The 16,857-nt window shown below is 46.0% G+C and overlaps 1 protein-coding gene across 3 annotated transcripts in view; it reads left to right on the forward strand.

Moving 5' to 3' along the window:
* Nucleotides 1-16,857, forward strand: part of spag6 (sperm associated antigen 6) — a 237,255-nt gene that overhangs the window by 88,255 nt on the left and 132,143 nt on the right. For all 3 annotated transcript variants that reach the window (XM_070880078.1, XM_070880080.1, XM_070880079.1), the window contains exons 3-4: nt 4,003-4,169; nt 5,828-6,011. In XM_070880078.1, coding sequence (XP_070736179.1) covers nt 4,003-4,169; nt 5,828-6,011 — 351 coding nt within the window. The remainder of the gene's footprint in view (nt 1-4,002; nt 4,170-5,827; nt 6,012-16,857) is intronic.

Below are 16,857 nucleotides of genomic sequence, written 5' to 3' on the forward strand. Positions count from 1 at the left end.
GAATTTAAAAAGTTTCTATGAGGTCCCCTCTCATTCTTCTGAACTCCAGTGAATACAAGCCCAGTTGATCCAGTCTTTCTTGATATGTCAGTCCCGCCATCCCGGGAATTAGTCTGGTGAACCTTCGCTGCACTCCCTCAATAGCAAGAATGTCCTTCCTCAAGTTAGGAGGCCAAAACTGTACACAGTACTCCAGGTGTGGCCTCACCAAGGCCCTGCACAACTGTAGTAACACCTCCCTGCCCCTGTACTCAAATCCCCTCGCTATGAAGGCCAACATGCCATTTGCTTTCTTAACCACCTGCTGTACCTGCATGCCAACCTTCAATGACTGATGTACCATGACACCCAGGTCTCGTTGCACCTCCCCTTTTCCTAATCTGTCACCATTCAGATAATAGTCTGTCTCTCTGTTTTTACCACCAAAGTGGATAACCTCACATTTATCCACATTATACTTCATTTGCCCACTCACCTAACCTATCCAAGTCACTCTGCAGCCTCATAGCGTCCTCCTCGCAGCTCACACTGCCACCCAACTTAGTGTCATCTGCAAATTTGGAGATACTACATTTAATCCCCTCGTCTAAATCATTAATGTACAATGTAAACAGCTGGGGCCCCAGCACAGAACCTTGCGGTACCCCACTAGTCACTGCCTGCCATTCTGAAAAGTCCCCATTTACTCCTACTCTTTGCTTCCTGTCTGCCAACCAGTTCTCAATCCACGTCAGCACACTACCCCAAATCCCATGTGCTTTAACTTTGCACATTAATCTCTTGTGTGGGACCTTGTCGAAAGCCTTCTGAAAGTCCAAATAATGGCACATCTCCGGTTAAGTTTTCAATGATATACAAGACGCCAGTGGCAAACGGTCAAAGTAACATTTTATCAAGCAAACAAAGAAAAACAAAATACACGTCCTGTCGCAATGCACTCAACCACAATGAAGTACAGAAATGTACAGGCCTGATTAACAATTTTCAGTATATATCCCCAACATTGTGCAAGTCCTTAATCAGACTTGCCCTGACCTCCGCCGCCCCCCCCCGCCACAACCTTTACCCCTCTCCCACACCTACTGCTCCTCCTCAATGAGGCCTCAGTGCCTACAGCAAGGCTGCTTGAGAGCTTGCTGTGTGTGTGGGCCAGACAGTACTGACAGCCTACAAGGATGCCCTGGACCAGTTCTGGGCATGGAAGACTCGGCTATGAACTACTCCGCCTCAGAATCGGCAGCAGCAGTCTGTGATGACTTGGGTATGGACCACGTTGGGTGCAAGGTCCGAGTGGCAGTGGTGGGAGCCGGAATGCTGACGTCTTGAGGAAGGACAGCACATTTCATTTCCAGGGGACCACTGCGACTCACACGGGGCTGAGCCTCAGCATTCAGATCGCAATATGTGGCCCCACCTTGCTGGCCTGCTTCAGCACTGTCACTTCCCGGTCGGACTGTGGAGAACACAGAGAGGACGGCAGTTGTCAGTGATCCAATGACAGCACTTAGTTGTTCCGTGACATGGACCTGCGATGCGATAGCTGCTGCCAAGTCACGCATGGCACGCGCCATCCCCTCTGGGACGCCACTATCGCTGCTGGAGCCCATATGCCTCTGAGTGGCTAAGGATGTGCTCACTGAACTCCTGAGAGGCATGGGCAATGTGTGAGGCTGTCCCCGCCACATTCGCAGCAAGTGTGTCGATGCTCTGCGGGACCCTACCCAATGCACCCATGAGGTCGCGGTGCATTTGCGTGTTCTCCTTGGACGTAGATACCAAGTCCAGGTCCAAGTCTGCCTGTCTCCGAGCAGGACTACTGGGCCGACTCGCCCTCCGGCTGCTGGCTTCCGAGCTTCCCCTCTCAATTGGCGTTGCTGTAGGCCACTGAGGCCAGGAGCCTCAGAGTCATCAAAGCCCAATGTTGTGTCCCCATTCGGTGGGACTGATTGGGTCTCTTGCTCAGGGAGCACACTGTCGTCCCCTCCCTCATCATCTCTCCTGTCCCCAGATGTCGACGGCTCATGGGAAGGCTGCTGCGCTTCTGGCCGGTCATCTGTATGCATAAAACAATAAACGTGTGGTTAGCAGCAGGGGAGGGGGCAGGCTGATAAGAGGAAGGTGGCCTTGGACATGTTAAGGGGCTAGGCCACTTGATATTAGGGGTCAAGGATCTCACATCAATCGCCAAAGCCATTCATGTACCGTCACCATCCATAGGGGGCTCGGCCTCGCCGCTGGCCACTGCGCGAACTAGGGTGCCCATGAGGGCTGACACTTGCTGTTCCACCTTCGTGAGGTCCTGCACATCAGGCTCGCTGCCTCTGGTCCGCTGCTGCTCCCGGCGATTATGCACTAACTTGGACTACAATAAGAGCAAGAAGACTGGTTGAGTAAGTGTGCAGCTCCTCTTGTGCCACATGTGCCTTCCATGATAGGTAGCTGCTACTGTCTGGAAGTGCAAATGTGTGCATTATAATCTGCGTGGCAGTGGACTGAGCATGTGGAAAGACTGGGAGGAGGTGAGTGCCAGCTAGGATTGTGGCTCAGGGTGATATTTGGCCAACGCATATCAAGAGTGGAGGGGTAGTGCGAGGAGGGGTGACAATGATTAAGAGACAAAAGAGTCTGCGCTGCTGAATCTGCAAGGCATGGCTGGTGAACTGAGCCTCCAGCTTTTAGTTGGCTTCAACAACCTACACCATGGCCTGGAACACATAGAGAAGGGCCAGCTTCGTCAAAGACTTTGCATTGTCTGAGACAGTGATCTTGGAATTATGATGGGTGCATGAATGTAAAGCGTACTCACCCTGGCGACCCTCGTGAGGTCATTAAAACTCTTGCAGCATTGGGTGGCAGTTCTAGCCACTGTATCTGCCGCTGACACCTCTGCCGCAATTTCCCTCCAAATCTATCTGAAGTTCCTTGGCACGGTCCTCCTTCCTCCCACGAGATGAAGTGCTGGCCACCCCTCTCAATGGCCTGAACTAGGGCCTCAGCTGCCGTTGCAGAGAAGCGGCGTTCTCTCTGGCGTTCCTCCTGCTGTGCCACGCCTCCAACTCTGAACGAAGTGGGCCGGCGGATCTGCGCATGTGCAAACTAAATTGGCGCACCCTAAACATTCGCTTGGGCTCGGGAAGGTTCACACGCGTCTAAAGTTTAGAGCATTTTTTGAGCCGCGATTTTTGAGCACAAGCGTGTAATGCCTGATTTAGCGCCCCTGATCATTGAACCTCAGTTTCGGGCGAATTTTATGGACGGAGGCGCAAACTTTTTCCAAGTGCCATAAGTACCGCCCCGTTGTGATTAACACCCGAAATTACCAATACCGAAAATCCAGCCCATGGGCTTGGTAGCTCAACAGCTATGATAGTAGAATACTGAACTCCCTTTTGCCTAAATTTAATTCATCTTGATGGTTGTTTAAATAGTGTAAGCTTTGCTTGCTCTTGGTCAGATTGTTGAAGGAGTAGTAGATAGGGAGTGACTCCTCAGTGGTGGATGGAGAAAAGTAAAATCAGCAGTATCCGTCCTTCTCTGCAGAAGTGGCTCTTCTGTTGTAATTGAAGGAGGAAGTTTTATGGCAGTGAGTGAAGATCCAATGAATTTAAAAATAAGTGTACGTGCAACTGATGTTAATGCTTTCAGTATTTTTGCTTATTCTTTTTTGCAACAACGAAAGTTTTCTGGTGGTGGCATAAGGTACCTCTCATGGAAGATGACAACGTTTATTCTTGTACTTCGTAAAATAACATGGACAACTAAATTGACAAACTATTGACTTAATGGTTATTGTCATTTTGGTTCCTTTTATATTTTCGCTATTTCTTACACTAATATTGTCTCTTTAAAAAAATCTATGTCTCACATTATCTGCTATTGAGCAGAAATCAATTAACAATAAAAAGGTTGATGAACAAGCAACAACTTTCTTTAAAAAAAATCATAGTATTGCAGAATAAAATTAAAATATAAAAGCTTCCTTTTTTCTCTCTTTTTTTATAGGTGTGATGTCTCTTTTGAGGCCCCTCTTACTAGATGTGGTTCCAAGCATTCAGCAGACAGCAGCATTGGCACTGGGACGTCTAGCCAATTACAATGATGACCTAGCTGAGGCTGTTGTTAAGGGAGACATTCTTCCGCAGCTAGTGTATTCATTGGCAGAACAAAATGTAAGACCTCATATTTCCTTTACACAGATCAAAAAAAAGATAATATTGGTATAATCATAAAGGTAGAGCTCTGCTGTTTTTCACTACTTAGAGTGAAAGCATGTATTGAGATAATTGTAATTGTGTATGCCATGGTAATTTGTATTCTAACTGTGAGCTAGTCGTGTATATTTTTTCCCCTACTGAAGGGATCCCGTTTAAAAACAGCATAAATTGCCTGCACCGAGGCTTTGCACATTGGCTTTTAGTTTGTCAGGCAGCTGTGATACACTGGTTAGCTGGGATCATTGAGGGCACCAGCAGATTAGTGCGGGGTCACAAAAGGCCTATCATACTTTAGTGACTGAGGGCAAGTGAAGGAAGCTAATTAGCCAGTTCATGTAGAGTTTAGCTGCACATGCAAGCAATCTGTTTGTCCCTTGGGCAAAACTACCTTCCTGACTTTAAAGTTGATGATTACAGTGATGACACATTATTTCAAACCTGTTTAGAAAAGAAGCTTATTAAATTGCCATCTTCATACATTTCAAAAACACTAATAATTTCTCACTTGTTGAAGACATGCATATTTTTAAATAAAAATTGTCTTACATTTTCTCAAAAGGGAAATAATAAAACAGTGTATGTTCATATTCATTGATCATTATGAGTAGATGCTGCAAGGTCCATGTAATTTACCTTCAAGATAATGTAGGTGATGATTCACTTTTTGGTGCTGCTCATTGTAGTTTCTGGTCACATCTTGAAAGCTCTAATCACTTCATCTTGTCATATAATACAACATGAACACCATTCTACAAGGAAACCATTTTGGGCAGATTTAATGAAAACAACAGTCATGACTAGTCTGCTCTTAAAACTCTTCCTCAGAGCCACCATATTGGCCGGCTCACAGCTACCGTGCAAGCTTTTGCAATGTAATTTTCATTTGATTATGTTCACTTTTAAATCTTTAACAAAATGGAAATGATTTATTAATATGATGTAATTGTATCAACAGTTGTGTGCCAGTGTATGCCCATGTACAAACTTGGTAAACTAACAGGCATGAAATTTTATAAAGATATCAGTGGTCCTTTTAAAGAATGTTGCCCATTTAAAAAAAAAAATATTTTTAGATACTAGAAAAAGCCATGTATACACAAAATGCATTTAAGAATGAAAGAAAGACTTACATTTATATAGCACCTTTCACAACCACCGGACGTCTCAAAGCGCTTTACAGCCAATGAAGTACTTCTAGAGTGTAGTTACTGTTGTAATGTGGGAAACACAGTAGCCAATTTGCACAGAGCAAGCTCTCACAAACAGTAATGTGATAATGACCAGATAATCAGTTTATGTTATGTGTGTTGAGGGTTAAATATTGGCCAGGACAACTCCCCTGATCATCTTCAAAATAGTGCCATGGGATCTTTTACATCCACCTGAGGGGGCAGACGGCACCTCGGTTTAACGTCTCATCCAAAAGATGGCATCTCCGACAGTGGAGCACTCCCTCAGTGCTGCACTGGAGTATCATCCTAGATGTTTGTGTTCAACACTTGTGTTATCGTGATTATTTAGGTTCTTCCTAACCACAAAAAAGCACCTGAAATTAGGCATCACAAAGCTTTATTTGGATAAACGGTTTACCAAATGCTTCTATTTTTATAAAGCGTTTCTACAAGAAAGCTGCAGCGTTTGTGTTGAGAGCCGTGGCCAAACACTCTCCTGATTTAGCCCATGCAGTAGTGGATTGTGGGGCACTGGATGCATTGGTAATCTGTCTGGAGGAGTTTGATCCAGGAGTGAAAGAAGCAGCAGCTTGGGCACTGGGATATGTGGCACGTCACAATGCAGGTGAGGAACACTTGGACCTGTCTGTATGCTGGTTTTCACATTTTAAAGCACTTAACTCTTGTAAATGGCTATGTTCAGTTTCCATGGCAACACAAGGTAAAGGGAAGCCAGCTTGGCAGCACTTCACTACAGCAAACAAAATGATCTTCTGAAATGTTGCAGGTTGGGCATGAAGAATGTGTGCTAAGTTTTGTCTTGTTGTAAACTATGTCTATTGTTACTTTTGCCTATCAAGAAAAGGACAAAGCTGCTCTTGTTAATCAGACAGCAAGAAACACTATGACATATCCTGCCTTTAATCTACTGGTAATCTGATCACATATTTGAAATACATATGCCCTTTTTATGGGTAACTGGGTTTAAAGTCAGCTAAAATCTGACCTCCATTTGACAATATAAATCACACAAATTCAGGATGCTAAATTAATGCTGTTTTTAACTAGGTCTATCTCAGTTTAGGTTTCAGGCTGATAATAGTTCAGAAGCATGCTGGTGTAAACTGTAAGCAGATGCAGCCATGATCTGCCAGGTTTTTATGTCTTTCATTCTGAGTTGCACATAACAAAAATATTTCCTGTCTTGCAAACAGTCTAATTTCTGCAAGTTTATACAGGTATGTACAAATTTATTTTAAAATCAAACCTCATTCCACTGACAGGCAAAAATATAAACCAGGCGATTTCACTCAATCCACTTGGTAAGGCTCAACCATTGTATGCAAATTATAGCACTAGAACCCCATGAACATGTTCTGTAGTAATTGTGTGACTTTCAAAACTAATTTTAATCCCGGATAGGAGCGCACAGCAATCTCATGTCTGTTTGTGGGTCAGAGGCTAAAATCTACCAGGCCTCTTTTCTGGCAAAAAATGGCAGCTGCGTGGCGGAGGAGGATGAAAATGAGGCGGCCTAGAGGCCAGCATCCAGCATCTTGGGATGCTGAGAGAAGTGAAAGAAGAAATCATAGAGGTACTGGCCATAATCTTTCAATCCTCCTTAGAAACAGGGATGGTGGCAGACGACTGGAGAATTGCAAATGTTACAGCCTTATTCAAAAAAGGGTGTAAAGATAAACCCAGCAACTATAGGCCCGTCAGTTTGACCTCGGTAGTGGGGAAGCTTTTAGAAACAATAATCAGGAACAAAATTAACAGTCAGTTGTACAAGTGTGGATTCATTAAGGAAAGCCAGCATGGTTGTTAAAGGCAAATTATGTTTAACCAACTTGGTCGAGTTTTTTGATGAGGTAACAGAGAGGGTTGACTAGGACAATGCAGTTGACGTGGTGTACATGGATTTCCAAAAGGCATTCGACAAAGTGCCACATAATAGGCTTGCTGGCAAAGTTGAAGCCTGTTGTGTATGGAGAAAGAGTCAGACTGAATACTGTGAGCTCAAAGTGACCGTAGTCTTTTATTGCAGGTCTCCAGAGTGCCTCTCCAACCTGTGAAGCCTCCTTAAATACCTGTGCTCCCAAGGGATTATGGGATCCCTTGGGGCTCTGGGGAATGAGCCCTCTGGTGGCTGTACAGAGTAAATTCAAGTCCACATATACAACAACATTCCCCCCCAAAGTCAATAGTGTAACTATTTACAATGTGAGTCGATCTGGGGCCCTTCTTGCCCTGGTTGATCGTCTCGGTGTGAAAGCTGGTGATGTTGAATCATTTGTTGGGCCCTCGCTGGGCTGTTGTGCAGCTGGCCTTGCTGGGCTGCCTGGTGTGTTGGGCCCTGCAGGGCTGCTGTGGATGATGGGTTCTGCTTCGTGGTCAACCGTGGTGCCGGTTGCCACTGGTGTGTGTGTTGGGGGATCAAAGAAGGTCGGGTCCAAGATGGGTTGCTCAGGATAGTCCGTGAATCTGAGTTTGATTTGGTCCAAGTGTTTCCGGTGAATGAGTCCATTTGAAAGTTTGACCCAAAATACCCTGCTCCCCTCTTTGGCCACAACAGTGCCGGGAAGCCACTTGGGACCTTGTCCATAATTTAGAACAAATACAGGATCACTGATTTCAATCTCGCGTGACACATTTGCGCTATCATGGTATGCACTTTGTTGAAGCCGTCTGCTCTCTACCTGTTCATATAGATCAGGGTGAACTAACGAGAGCCTTGTCTTGAGTGCTCTTTTCATCAGCAGTTCAGCAGGTGGGATCTCAGTGAGTGAGTGGGGTCTTGTGCGGTAGCTAAGCAGGACTTGGGATAGGCGAGTCTGCAGTGAGGCTTCAGTTACCCTCTTCAAGCCTTGCTTGATGATTTGCACCACTCACTCTGCCTGACCATTGGAAGCTGGTTTAAACGGGGCAGATGTGACATGTTTGATCCCATTATGGATCATGAATTCTTTGAACTCAGCACTGGTAAAGCATGGCCCGTTGTCGCTCACCAGGACATCGGGTGAGCCGTGTGTGGCAAACATGGCCCGCAGGCTTTCAGTAGTGGCAGCGGACGTGCTAGCCGACATTATCTCACATTCAATCCACTTGGAGTACGGGTCGACAACCACAAGGAACATTTTACCCAAGAACGCGCCTGCATAGTCGACATGTACCCGAGACCACGGTTTGGACCATAAACTTAGCGGCACCTCTCTGGGTACATTGCTTAACTGCGAGCATGTATTACATCTGTGAACGCAGGACTCTAAGTCCGCATCGATACCGGGCCACCACATGTGGGATCTGGCTATCGCTTTCATCATTACGATGCCTGGGTGGGTTCTGTGGAGGTCATTGATGAAGGTGTCTCTGCCCTTCTTGGGGACCACTACTTGATTGCCCCACAGAAGACAGTCTGCCTGTATAGACATTTCATCTTTGCGCCACTGGAACGGCTTTATCTCTTCCTGCATTTCTAATGGGACACTGGACCAGCTCCCATGAAGCACACAGCTTTTGACTAGAGATAATAAGGGGTCCTGGCTCGCCCAGGTTTTGATTTGCCGGGCAGTGACGAGTGATTGCTCACTCTCAAATGCTTCCATAACCATGGCTAGATCTGCGGGCTGCGCCATTTCCACCCCATGGTGGGCAATGGCAGCCGACTGAGAGCATCGGCGCAGTTTTCTGTGCCTGGCCTGTGAGAGATGGCGTAGTTGTTTGCGGACAACGTGAGCGCCCATATCTGGATGCGGGCCGAAGCGTTGGTATTTATCCCTTTACTCTCAGAAAACAGGGATATAAGTGGCTTATGGTCAGTTTCCAATTAGAATTTTAGCCCAAACAGGTATTGATGCATTTTCTTTACCCCATAGACACACACTAACGCTTCTTTCTCAATCATGCTGTAGGCTCTCTCAGCCTTAGACAGACTCCTGGATGCATAAGCAACTGGTTGCAGTTTCCTGAAATCATCAGCTTGTTGCAATACACACCCGACACCATATGACGACGCATCACATGCTAGTACCAAACGCTTACATGGATCATACAACACAAGCAATTTGTTTGAGCATAACAATTTTCTCGCTTTTACAAAGACATTTTCTTGGCTTTTGCCCCAAACCCATTCGCCCCCTTTTCGTAGTAAGACATGTAGTGGTTCTAGCAGGGTGCTGAGACTCAGTAAGAAGTTACCAAAGTAGTTCAAGAGTCCCAGAAACCACCGCAGTTCCGTCACGTTTTGTGGCCTCAGTGCTTTCTCGATTGCCTCCGTCATCGTGTTGGTGGGCCTATGCCATCCGCCGCAATCCTCCTTCCCAAGAACTCCACTTCAGGCTCCAGGAAAATGCACTTCGAGCATTTTAACCTGAGCTCCACACGGTTGAGTTGACTAAGAACCTCCTCCAGGTTCTGCAGATGCTCGACTGTGATCCGACCTGTGACCAAGATGTCGTCCTGGAAGACCACGGTGTGCAGGACCGACTTCAGTAAACTTTCCATGTTTCTCTGGAATATTGCCGCCACCGATCGGATTCCAAACGGACACCTGTTATGAACAAAAAGACCTTTGTGCGTGTTGATGCAGGTGAGGGCCTTCGATGATTCCTCCAATTCCTGCATCATGTAGGCTGATGTCAGAATCAGCTTCGTGAACATCTTTCCTCCCACCTGCGTTGCAAAGAGGTCATTGGCTTTTGGTGGTGGGTATTGGTCCTGTAGGGAGAAACGATTGATAGTTACTTTGTAATTGCCACAGATTCTGATGGTGCCATCTCCCTTGAGGACTAGGACAATAGGACTGGCCCACTCGCTGAACTCGATCGGTGAAATGATGCCCCCTCGTTGCAGCCGGTCTAGCTCGATCTCTACCCTTTCTCTCATCATGTATGGTACTGCTCTCGTCTTGTGATGGATGGGTCGCGCCCCCGGAATTAGGTGGATCTGCACTTTTGCTCCTTGGAATTTCCTGATGCCTGGTTCGAACAGCGAAGGAAATTTGTTTAAAACCTGGGCACACGAAGTGTCGTCAGTGAGCGATAGCGCTCAGACGTCGTCCCAGTTCCAGCGTATCTTTCCCAGCCAGCTCCTGCGGAGCAGCGTGAGACTATCGGCCAGTACCACCCAGAGTGGTAGCTTGTGCACCGTTCCATCATAGGAGACCTTTACGGTAGCACTGCCGATTACAGGAATCAGTTCTTTTGTGTAAGTTCTTAGTTTCGTGCGAATTGGAGTTAAGACTGGCCTTAAGGCCTTGTTGCACCACATCCTTTCAAAAGTCTTTTTGCCCATGATGGACTGGCTTGCACCCGTGTCTAGCTGCATTGACACCGGGAGTCCATTTACTTCAACATTCAGCATTATCGGGGGAAAATTCGTGGTGAATGTGTGTACCCCATGTACCTCTGCTTCCTCTATCTGAGGCTCTGTTACGTCGTGATCCTCCTCTACAACATGGTGGTTTGCAAGTTTAACAGGCTTAGCAGCTCGCCTGCACACTGGTTGGAGGTGACCCATTGTGCCACAGCCCTTGCAAACATATCCTTTGAATCGGCATGAATAGAAACGATGATCACCCCCGCAGCGCCAACAAGGTATTAATGGTGTTGCATTCATCACAATTGTTGGTGGACTCTGAGAGATCTGCGGACGTGTAGCTGCAGGTATGTGTAACCTGCCCTGTAGGTTACGATTCGAAAACAACATCACTTTGTTCACAGTACTTGTAGCAGCACTTGTGTGCTGAGAGATTTGCTTAGTATTGTCACTGGTGGCAATGAACGCCTGGGCTATCGCTGTGGCCTTACTCAAGGTTGGGGTCTCTACAGTCAAAAGTTTGCGAAGTATGGTTTCGTGGTCAATGCCAAGTACGAAAAAGTCTCTGAGCATGTGCTCCAAATGTCCTTCAAATTCGAAATGTCCTGCAAGGCGTCTTAGCTCGGCGACATAACTCGCCACTTCCTGGCCTTCAGACCGTTTGTAGATGTCGAACCGGTACCTTGCCATCAGAACGCTTTCCTTCGGGTTCAAATGCTCTCGGACCAGTGTGCACAAATCGTCGTACGATTTCTCCGTGGGTTTCGCTGGAGATAGCAGATTCTTCATGAGGCCATACATTGGTGCCCCACAGACGGTGAGGAGGATCGCCCTTCGTTTGGCAGGGCTGTCTTCCCCATCTAGCTCATTGGCCACGAGGTATTGGTCGAGTCGTTCCACAAAAGTTTCCCAATCATCTCCCTTTGAAAATTTCTCCAGGATGCCCACTGTTCTCTGCATCTTTGGGTTCGCTATCTGTATCTCGTCGCCAGTTGTGTATGGAGAAAGAGTCAGACTGAATACTGTGAGCTCAAAGTAACGTGTGACCGTAGTCTTTTATTGCAGGTCTCCAGAGTGCCTCTCCAACCTGTGAAGCCTTCTTAAATACCTGTGCTCCCAAGGGATTATGGGATCCCTTGGGGCTCTGGGGAATGAGCCCTCTGGTGGCTGTACAGAGTAAATACAAGTCCACATATATAACAAAGCTCATGGAATAAAAGGGACAGTGGCACCATGGATACGAAATTGGCTAAGTGACAGGAGAGTAGTGGTGAATGGTTGTTTTTCGGACTGGAGCGAGGTATACAGAGGTGTTCTACAGGGGTTGGTTCTAGGAGTAGAGCGCTTGCTTTGGACGTCTCGTGTCAGACATGCCGACGATGTGGCCCGCCCAACAGTGCTGGTCGAGTGTGGTCAGTGCTTCGATGCTGGGGTTGTTGGCCTGATTAAGAACACTGACGTTGGTGCATCTATCCTCCCAATGAATTAGCAGGATCTTGCGGAGGCGGCGTTGGTGTTAATTCTCCAGCGCTTTGAGGTATCTACTGTATATGGTCCACGTCTCTGAGCCATATAGGAGGGCGGGTATCACGAGCCCCAGGTGGGCAGAGGAAACTCTTTAAGGACACTCTCAAAGCTTCCTTGATAAAGTGCATCTCATAGAAACATAGAAGGCCATTCAGCCCTTCGAGCCTGCACCACCATTCAATATGATCATGGCTGATCATGGAACTTCAGTACCCCATTCCTGCTTTCTCCCCATATCCCTTGATCTCTTTAGCTGTAAGGGCCATATCTAATGAACTGACCTCAACAACTTTCTGTGGTAGAGAATTCCACAGGTTCACAATTCTCTGAGTGAATAAGTTTCTCCTCATCTCGGTCCTAAATGGTTTACCCCTTATCCTTAGACTGTGACCCCTGGTTCTGGACTTCCCCAACATCGGGAACATTCTTTCTGCATCTAACCTGTCCAATCCAGTCAGAATTTTATATGTTTCTATGAAATCCCCTCTCATTCTTCTAAATTCCAGTGAATGTGAGCCTAGTCGATCCAGTCTTTCTTCATATGTCAGTTCGGCCATCCCGGGAATCAGTCTGGTGAACCTTCGCTGCACTCCCTCAATAGCAAGGATGTCCTTCCTCAGATTAGGAGACCAAAACTGAACACAATATTCAAGGTGTGGTCTCACCAAAGCCCTGTACTACTGCAGTAAGACCTCCCTGCTCCTATACTCAAGTCCTCTCGCTATGAAGGCCAACATGCCATTTGCATTCTTCACTACCTGCTATACCTACATGCCAACTTTCAATGACTGACGTACCATGACACCCAGATCTCGTTGCACCTCCCCTTTTCCTAATCTGTCAGCATTCAGATAATATTCTGCCATCCTGTTTTTGCCACCAAAGTGGATAACATCATATTTATCCACATTATACTGCATCTTCCATGCATCTTCCCACTCACCTAACCCGTCCAAGTCACCCTGCAGCCTCTTAGCATCTTCCTCACAGCTCACACTGCCGCCCAACTTAGTGTCATCTGCAAACTTGGAGATATTACATTCAATTCCTTTGTCTAAATCATTAATGTATATTGTAAATAGCTGGGGTCCCAGCACTGAACCTTGCGATACCTCACTAGTCACTGCCTGCCATTCTGAATAGGACCCGTTTATTCCTCCTCTTTGCTTCCTGTCTTCCAAGCTGTTCTCTATCCACCCCAATACCATGTGCTTTAATTTTGCACACTGATCTCTTGTGTGGGACCAGTGGATGTGGTGTATTTGAAAGTCCAAATACACCACATCCACTGGTTCTCTCTTATTCACTCTACGAGTTACATCCTCAAAAAATTCTCGAAGATTTGTCAAGCATGATTTCCCTTTCATAAATCCATGCTGACTTGGACCCATCCTGTCACTGCTTTCCTAATGCGCTGCTATTACATGTTTAATAATTGATTCCAGCATTTTCCCCACTACCGATGTCAGGCTAACTGGTCTATAATTCCGTTTTCTCTCTCCCTCCTTTTTTAAAAAGTGGGGTTACATTAGCTACACTCAAATCCATAGGAACTGATCCAGAATCTATAGAATGTTGGAAAATGACCACCAATGCATCCACTATTTCTAGGGCCACTTGTTTAAGTACTCTGGGATGCAGACTTTCAGGCCCTGGGGATTTATCGGCCTTCATTCCCATCAATTTCCCTAACACAATTCCCCGACTAATAAGGATTTCCTTCAGTTCCTCCTTCTCGCTAGACACTCGGTGCCATAGTATTTCCGGAAGGTTATTTGTGTCTTCCTTAGTGAAGACAGAACCAAAGTATTTGTTCAATTGGTCTGCCATTTTTTTGTTCCTCAATATAAATTCATCTGATTCTGACTGCAAAGGACCGACATTTGTCTTCACTAATCTTTTTCTCTTCACATATCTATAGAAGCTTTTGCAGTCAGTTTTTATGTTCCCTGCAAGCTTACTCTCATACTTTATTTTCCCCCTCCTAATTTAAACCCTTTGTCCTCCTCTGCTGAATTCTAAATTTCTCCCAGTCCTCAGGTTTGCTGCTTTTTCTAGCCAATTTATATGCCTCTTCCTCGGATTTAACACTATCCCTAATTTCCCTTGTTAGCCACAGTTGAGCCACCTTCCCTGTTTTCTTTTTACGGTAGACAGGGATGTACAATTGTTGAAGTTCATCCATGTGATCTTTAAATGTCTGTCATTGCCTATCCACTGTCAACCCTTTAAGTATAATTCGCTAGTCTACCCTAGCCTATTCACTTCTGATACCATCGAAGTTACCTTTCTTTAAGTTCAGGACCCTAGTCTCTGAATTAACTGTGTCGCTTCTCCATCTTAATGAAGAATTCTACCATATTCTGGTCGCTCTTCCCCAAGGGGCCTCGCACAACAAGATTGCTAATTAATCCTCTCTCATTGCACAACACCCAGTGTAGGATGGCCAGCTCTCTAGTTGGTTCCTCAACATATTGGTCTCGAAAACCATCCCTTATACACTCCATCCCTTGTCCTTCTCCACCGTATTGCTATCAGTTTGGTTAGCCCAATCTATATGTAGATTAAAGTCACCCATGATAACTGCTGTACCTTTATTGCACGCATCCCTAATTTCCTGTTTGATGCCATCCCCAACCTCACGACTACTGTTTGGTGGTCTGTACACAACTCCCACTAGCGTTTTCTGCCCTTTGGTGTTCCGCAGCTCTACCCATACAGATTCCACATCATCCAAGCTAATGTCCTTCCTTACTATTGCGTTAATCTCCTCTTTAACCAGCAACGCAACCCCACCTCCTTTTTCTTTCTGTCTATCCTTCCTGAATATTGAATACCCCTGGATGTTGAGTTCCCAGCCTTGGTCACCCTGAAGCCATGTCTCCGTCATCCCAATTGCATCATATCCGTTAACAGCTATCTGCGCAGTTAATTCATCCAACTTATTACGAATGCTCCTCGCATTGAGACACAGAGCCTTCAGGCTTGTCTTTTTAACACTCTTTGTCCTTTTAGAATTATGTTGTAATATGGCCCTTTTTGATTTTTGTCTTTGATTTCTCTGCCCTCCACTTTTCCTTACCTCCATTCTATCTTATGCTTCTGCCCCCATTTTATTTCCCTCTGTCTCCCTGCATAGATTCCCATCCCCCTGCCATATTAGTTTAAACCCTCCCCAACAGCAATAGCAAACACTACCCCGAGGACATCAGTTCCGGTCCTAACCAGGTGCAGACCATCCAGTTTGTACTGGTGCCACCTCCCCAGAACCGGTTTCAATGTCCCAGGAATTTGAATCCCTCCCTCTTGCACCATTCCTCAAGCCACGCATTCATCTTAACTATCCTGCTATTTCTACTCCGCCCAGCACGTGATACTGGTAGCAATCCATCGGCACCTGGGAATTCCTGGCCCAAGACCGCCCTAAGTGGAGGAAGAGCATGCGGGAGGGTACTGAGCACCTTGAGTCTCGTCAACGAGAGCATGCAGTAACCAAACGCAGACAGCGGAAGGAGCCTGCGGAAAACCAGACTCCCCACCCACTGTCTGTCCCACCTGTGACAGAGACTGTAATTCCCGTATTGGACTGTACAGTCACCTGAGAACTCACTTTTAGAATGGAAGCAAGTCTTCCTCGATTTCAAGGGACTGCCTATGATGATGATGATGATGGTTCTTGAACCACTACTTTTCTTGATGTATATTAATGACTTGGATGTGGGTATACAGGGCACAATTTAAAAATTTGCAAATGACACAAGACTTGAAAGTATAGTGAACAGTGATGAAGATAGTGATAGGCTTCACGAGGATATCGACAGGCTGATGGAATGGGCAGACACGTGGCAAATTAAATTTAACGCAGAAACGTGTAAAGTGATACATTTTGGTAGAAAGAATGAGGAGAGAAAATATAAACTAAAGGGTACAATCCTAAAGGGGATGCATGAATAGAGAGACCGAGGGGTATGTGTGCACAAACCGTTGAAGGTGGCAGGGCAGGTTGAGAAAGCAGTTAAAAAAGCTTACGGGCTCCTGGGCTTCATGAATGGGTATAGAGTTCAAAAGCCTGGAAATTATGATGAACCTGTATAAAACATTGTTTCGGCCTCAACTTTAAGAAGGATGTGAAGGCCTTCAAAGAAGATACAGAAAAGATTTACGAGAACGATTCCAAGAAAGAGGGACTTCAGTTAAATCGATAGAATGGAGAAGCTGGGGTTGTTCTCGTTGGAGCAGAGAAGATTGAGAGGCGATTTGATACAAGTTTTCAAAATCATGAGGGATCTGGACAGAGCAGATAGAGAGAAACTGTTTCCATTGGCAGAAGGGTCAAGAACCAGAGGACAGATATTTAAGGTGATTGGCAAAAGAACCAAAGGCGACATAAGAAAAAACTTTTTTACACAGTGAGTGGTTAGGATCTGGAATGCACTGCCTGAAAGGGGGGTGGAGGCAGACACAATTGCAACTTTCAAAAGAGAGTTAGATATGCACCTGAAAGAAATTTGCGGGGCTACGGGGAATGGGCAGGGGAGTGGGATTAGCAGAGAGCCAACACAGGTTCGACAGGCCGAATGGCCGCCTTCCATGCTGTAACCATGTAACAATTCCATGATTCGATGATT

The sequence above is a fragment of the Pristiophorus japonicus genome, chromosome 5 (genome assembly GCF_044704955.1).
Source record: "Pristiophorus japonicus isolate sPriJap1 chromosome 5, sPriJap1.hap1, whole genome shotgun sequence".
NCBI classification, from domain to species: domain Eukaryota; kingdom Metazoa; phylum Chordata; class Chondrichthyes; family Pristiophoridae; genus Pristiophorus; species Pristiophorus japonicus.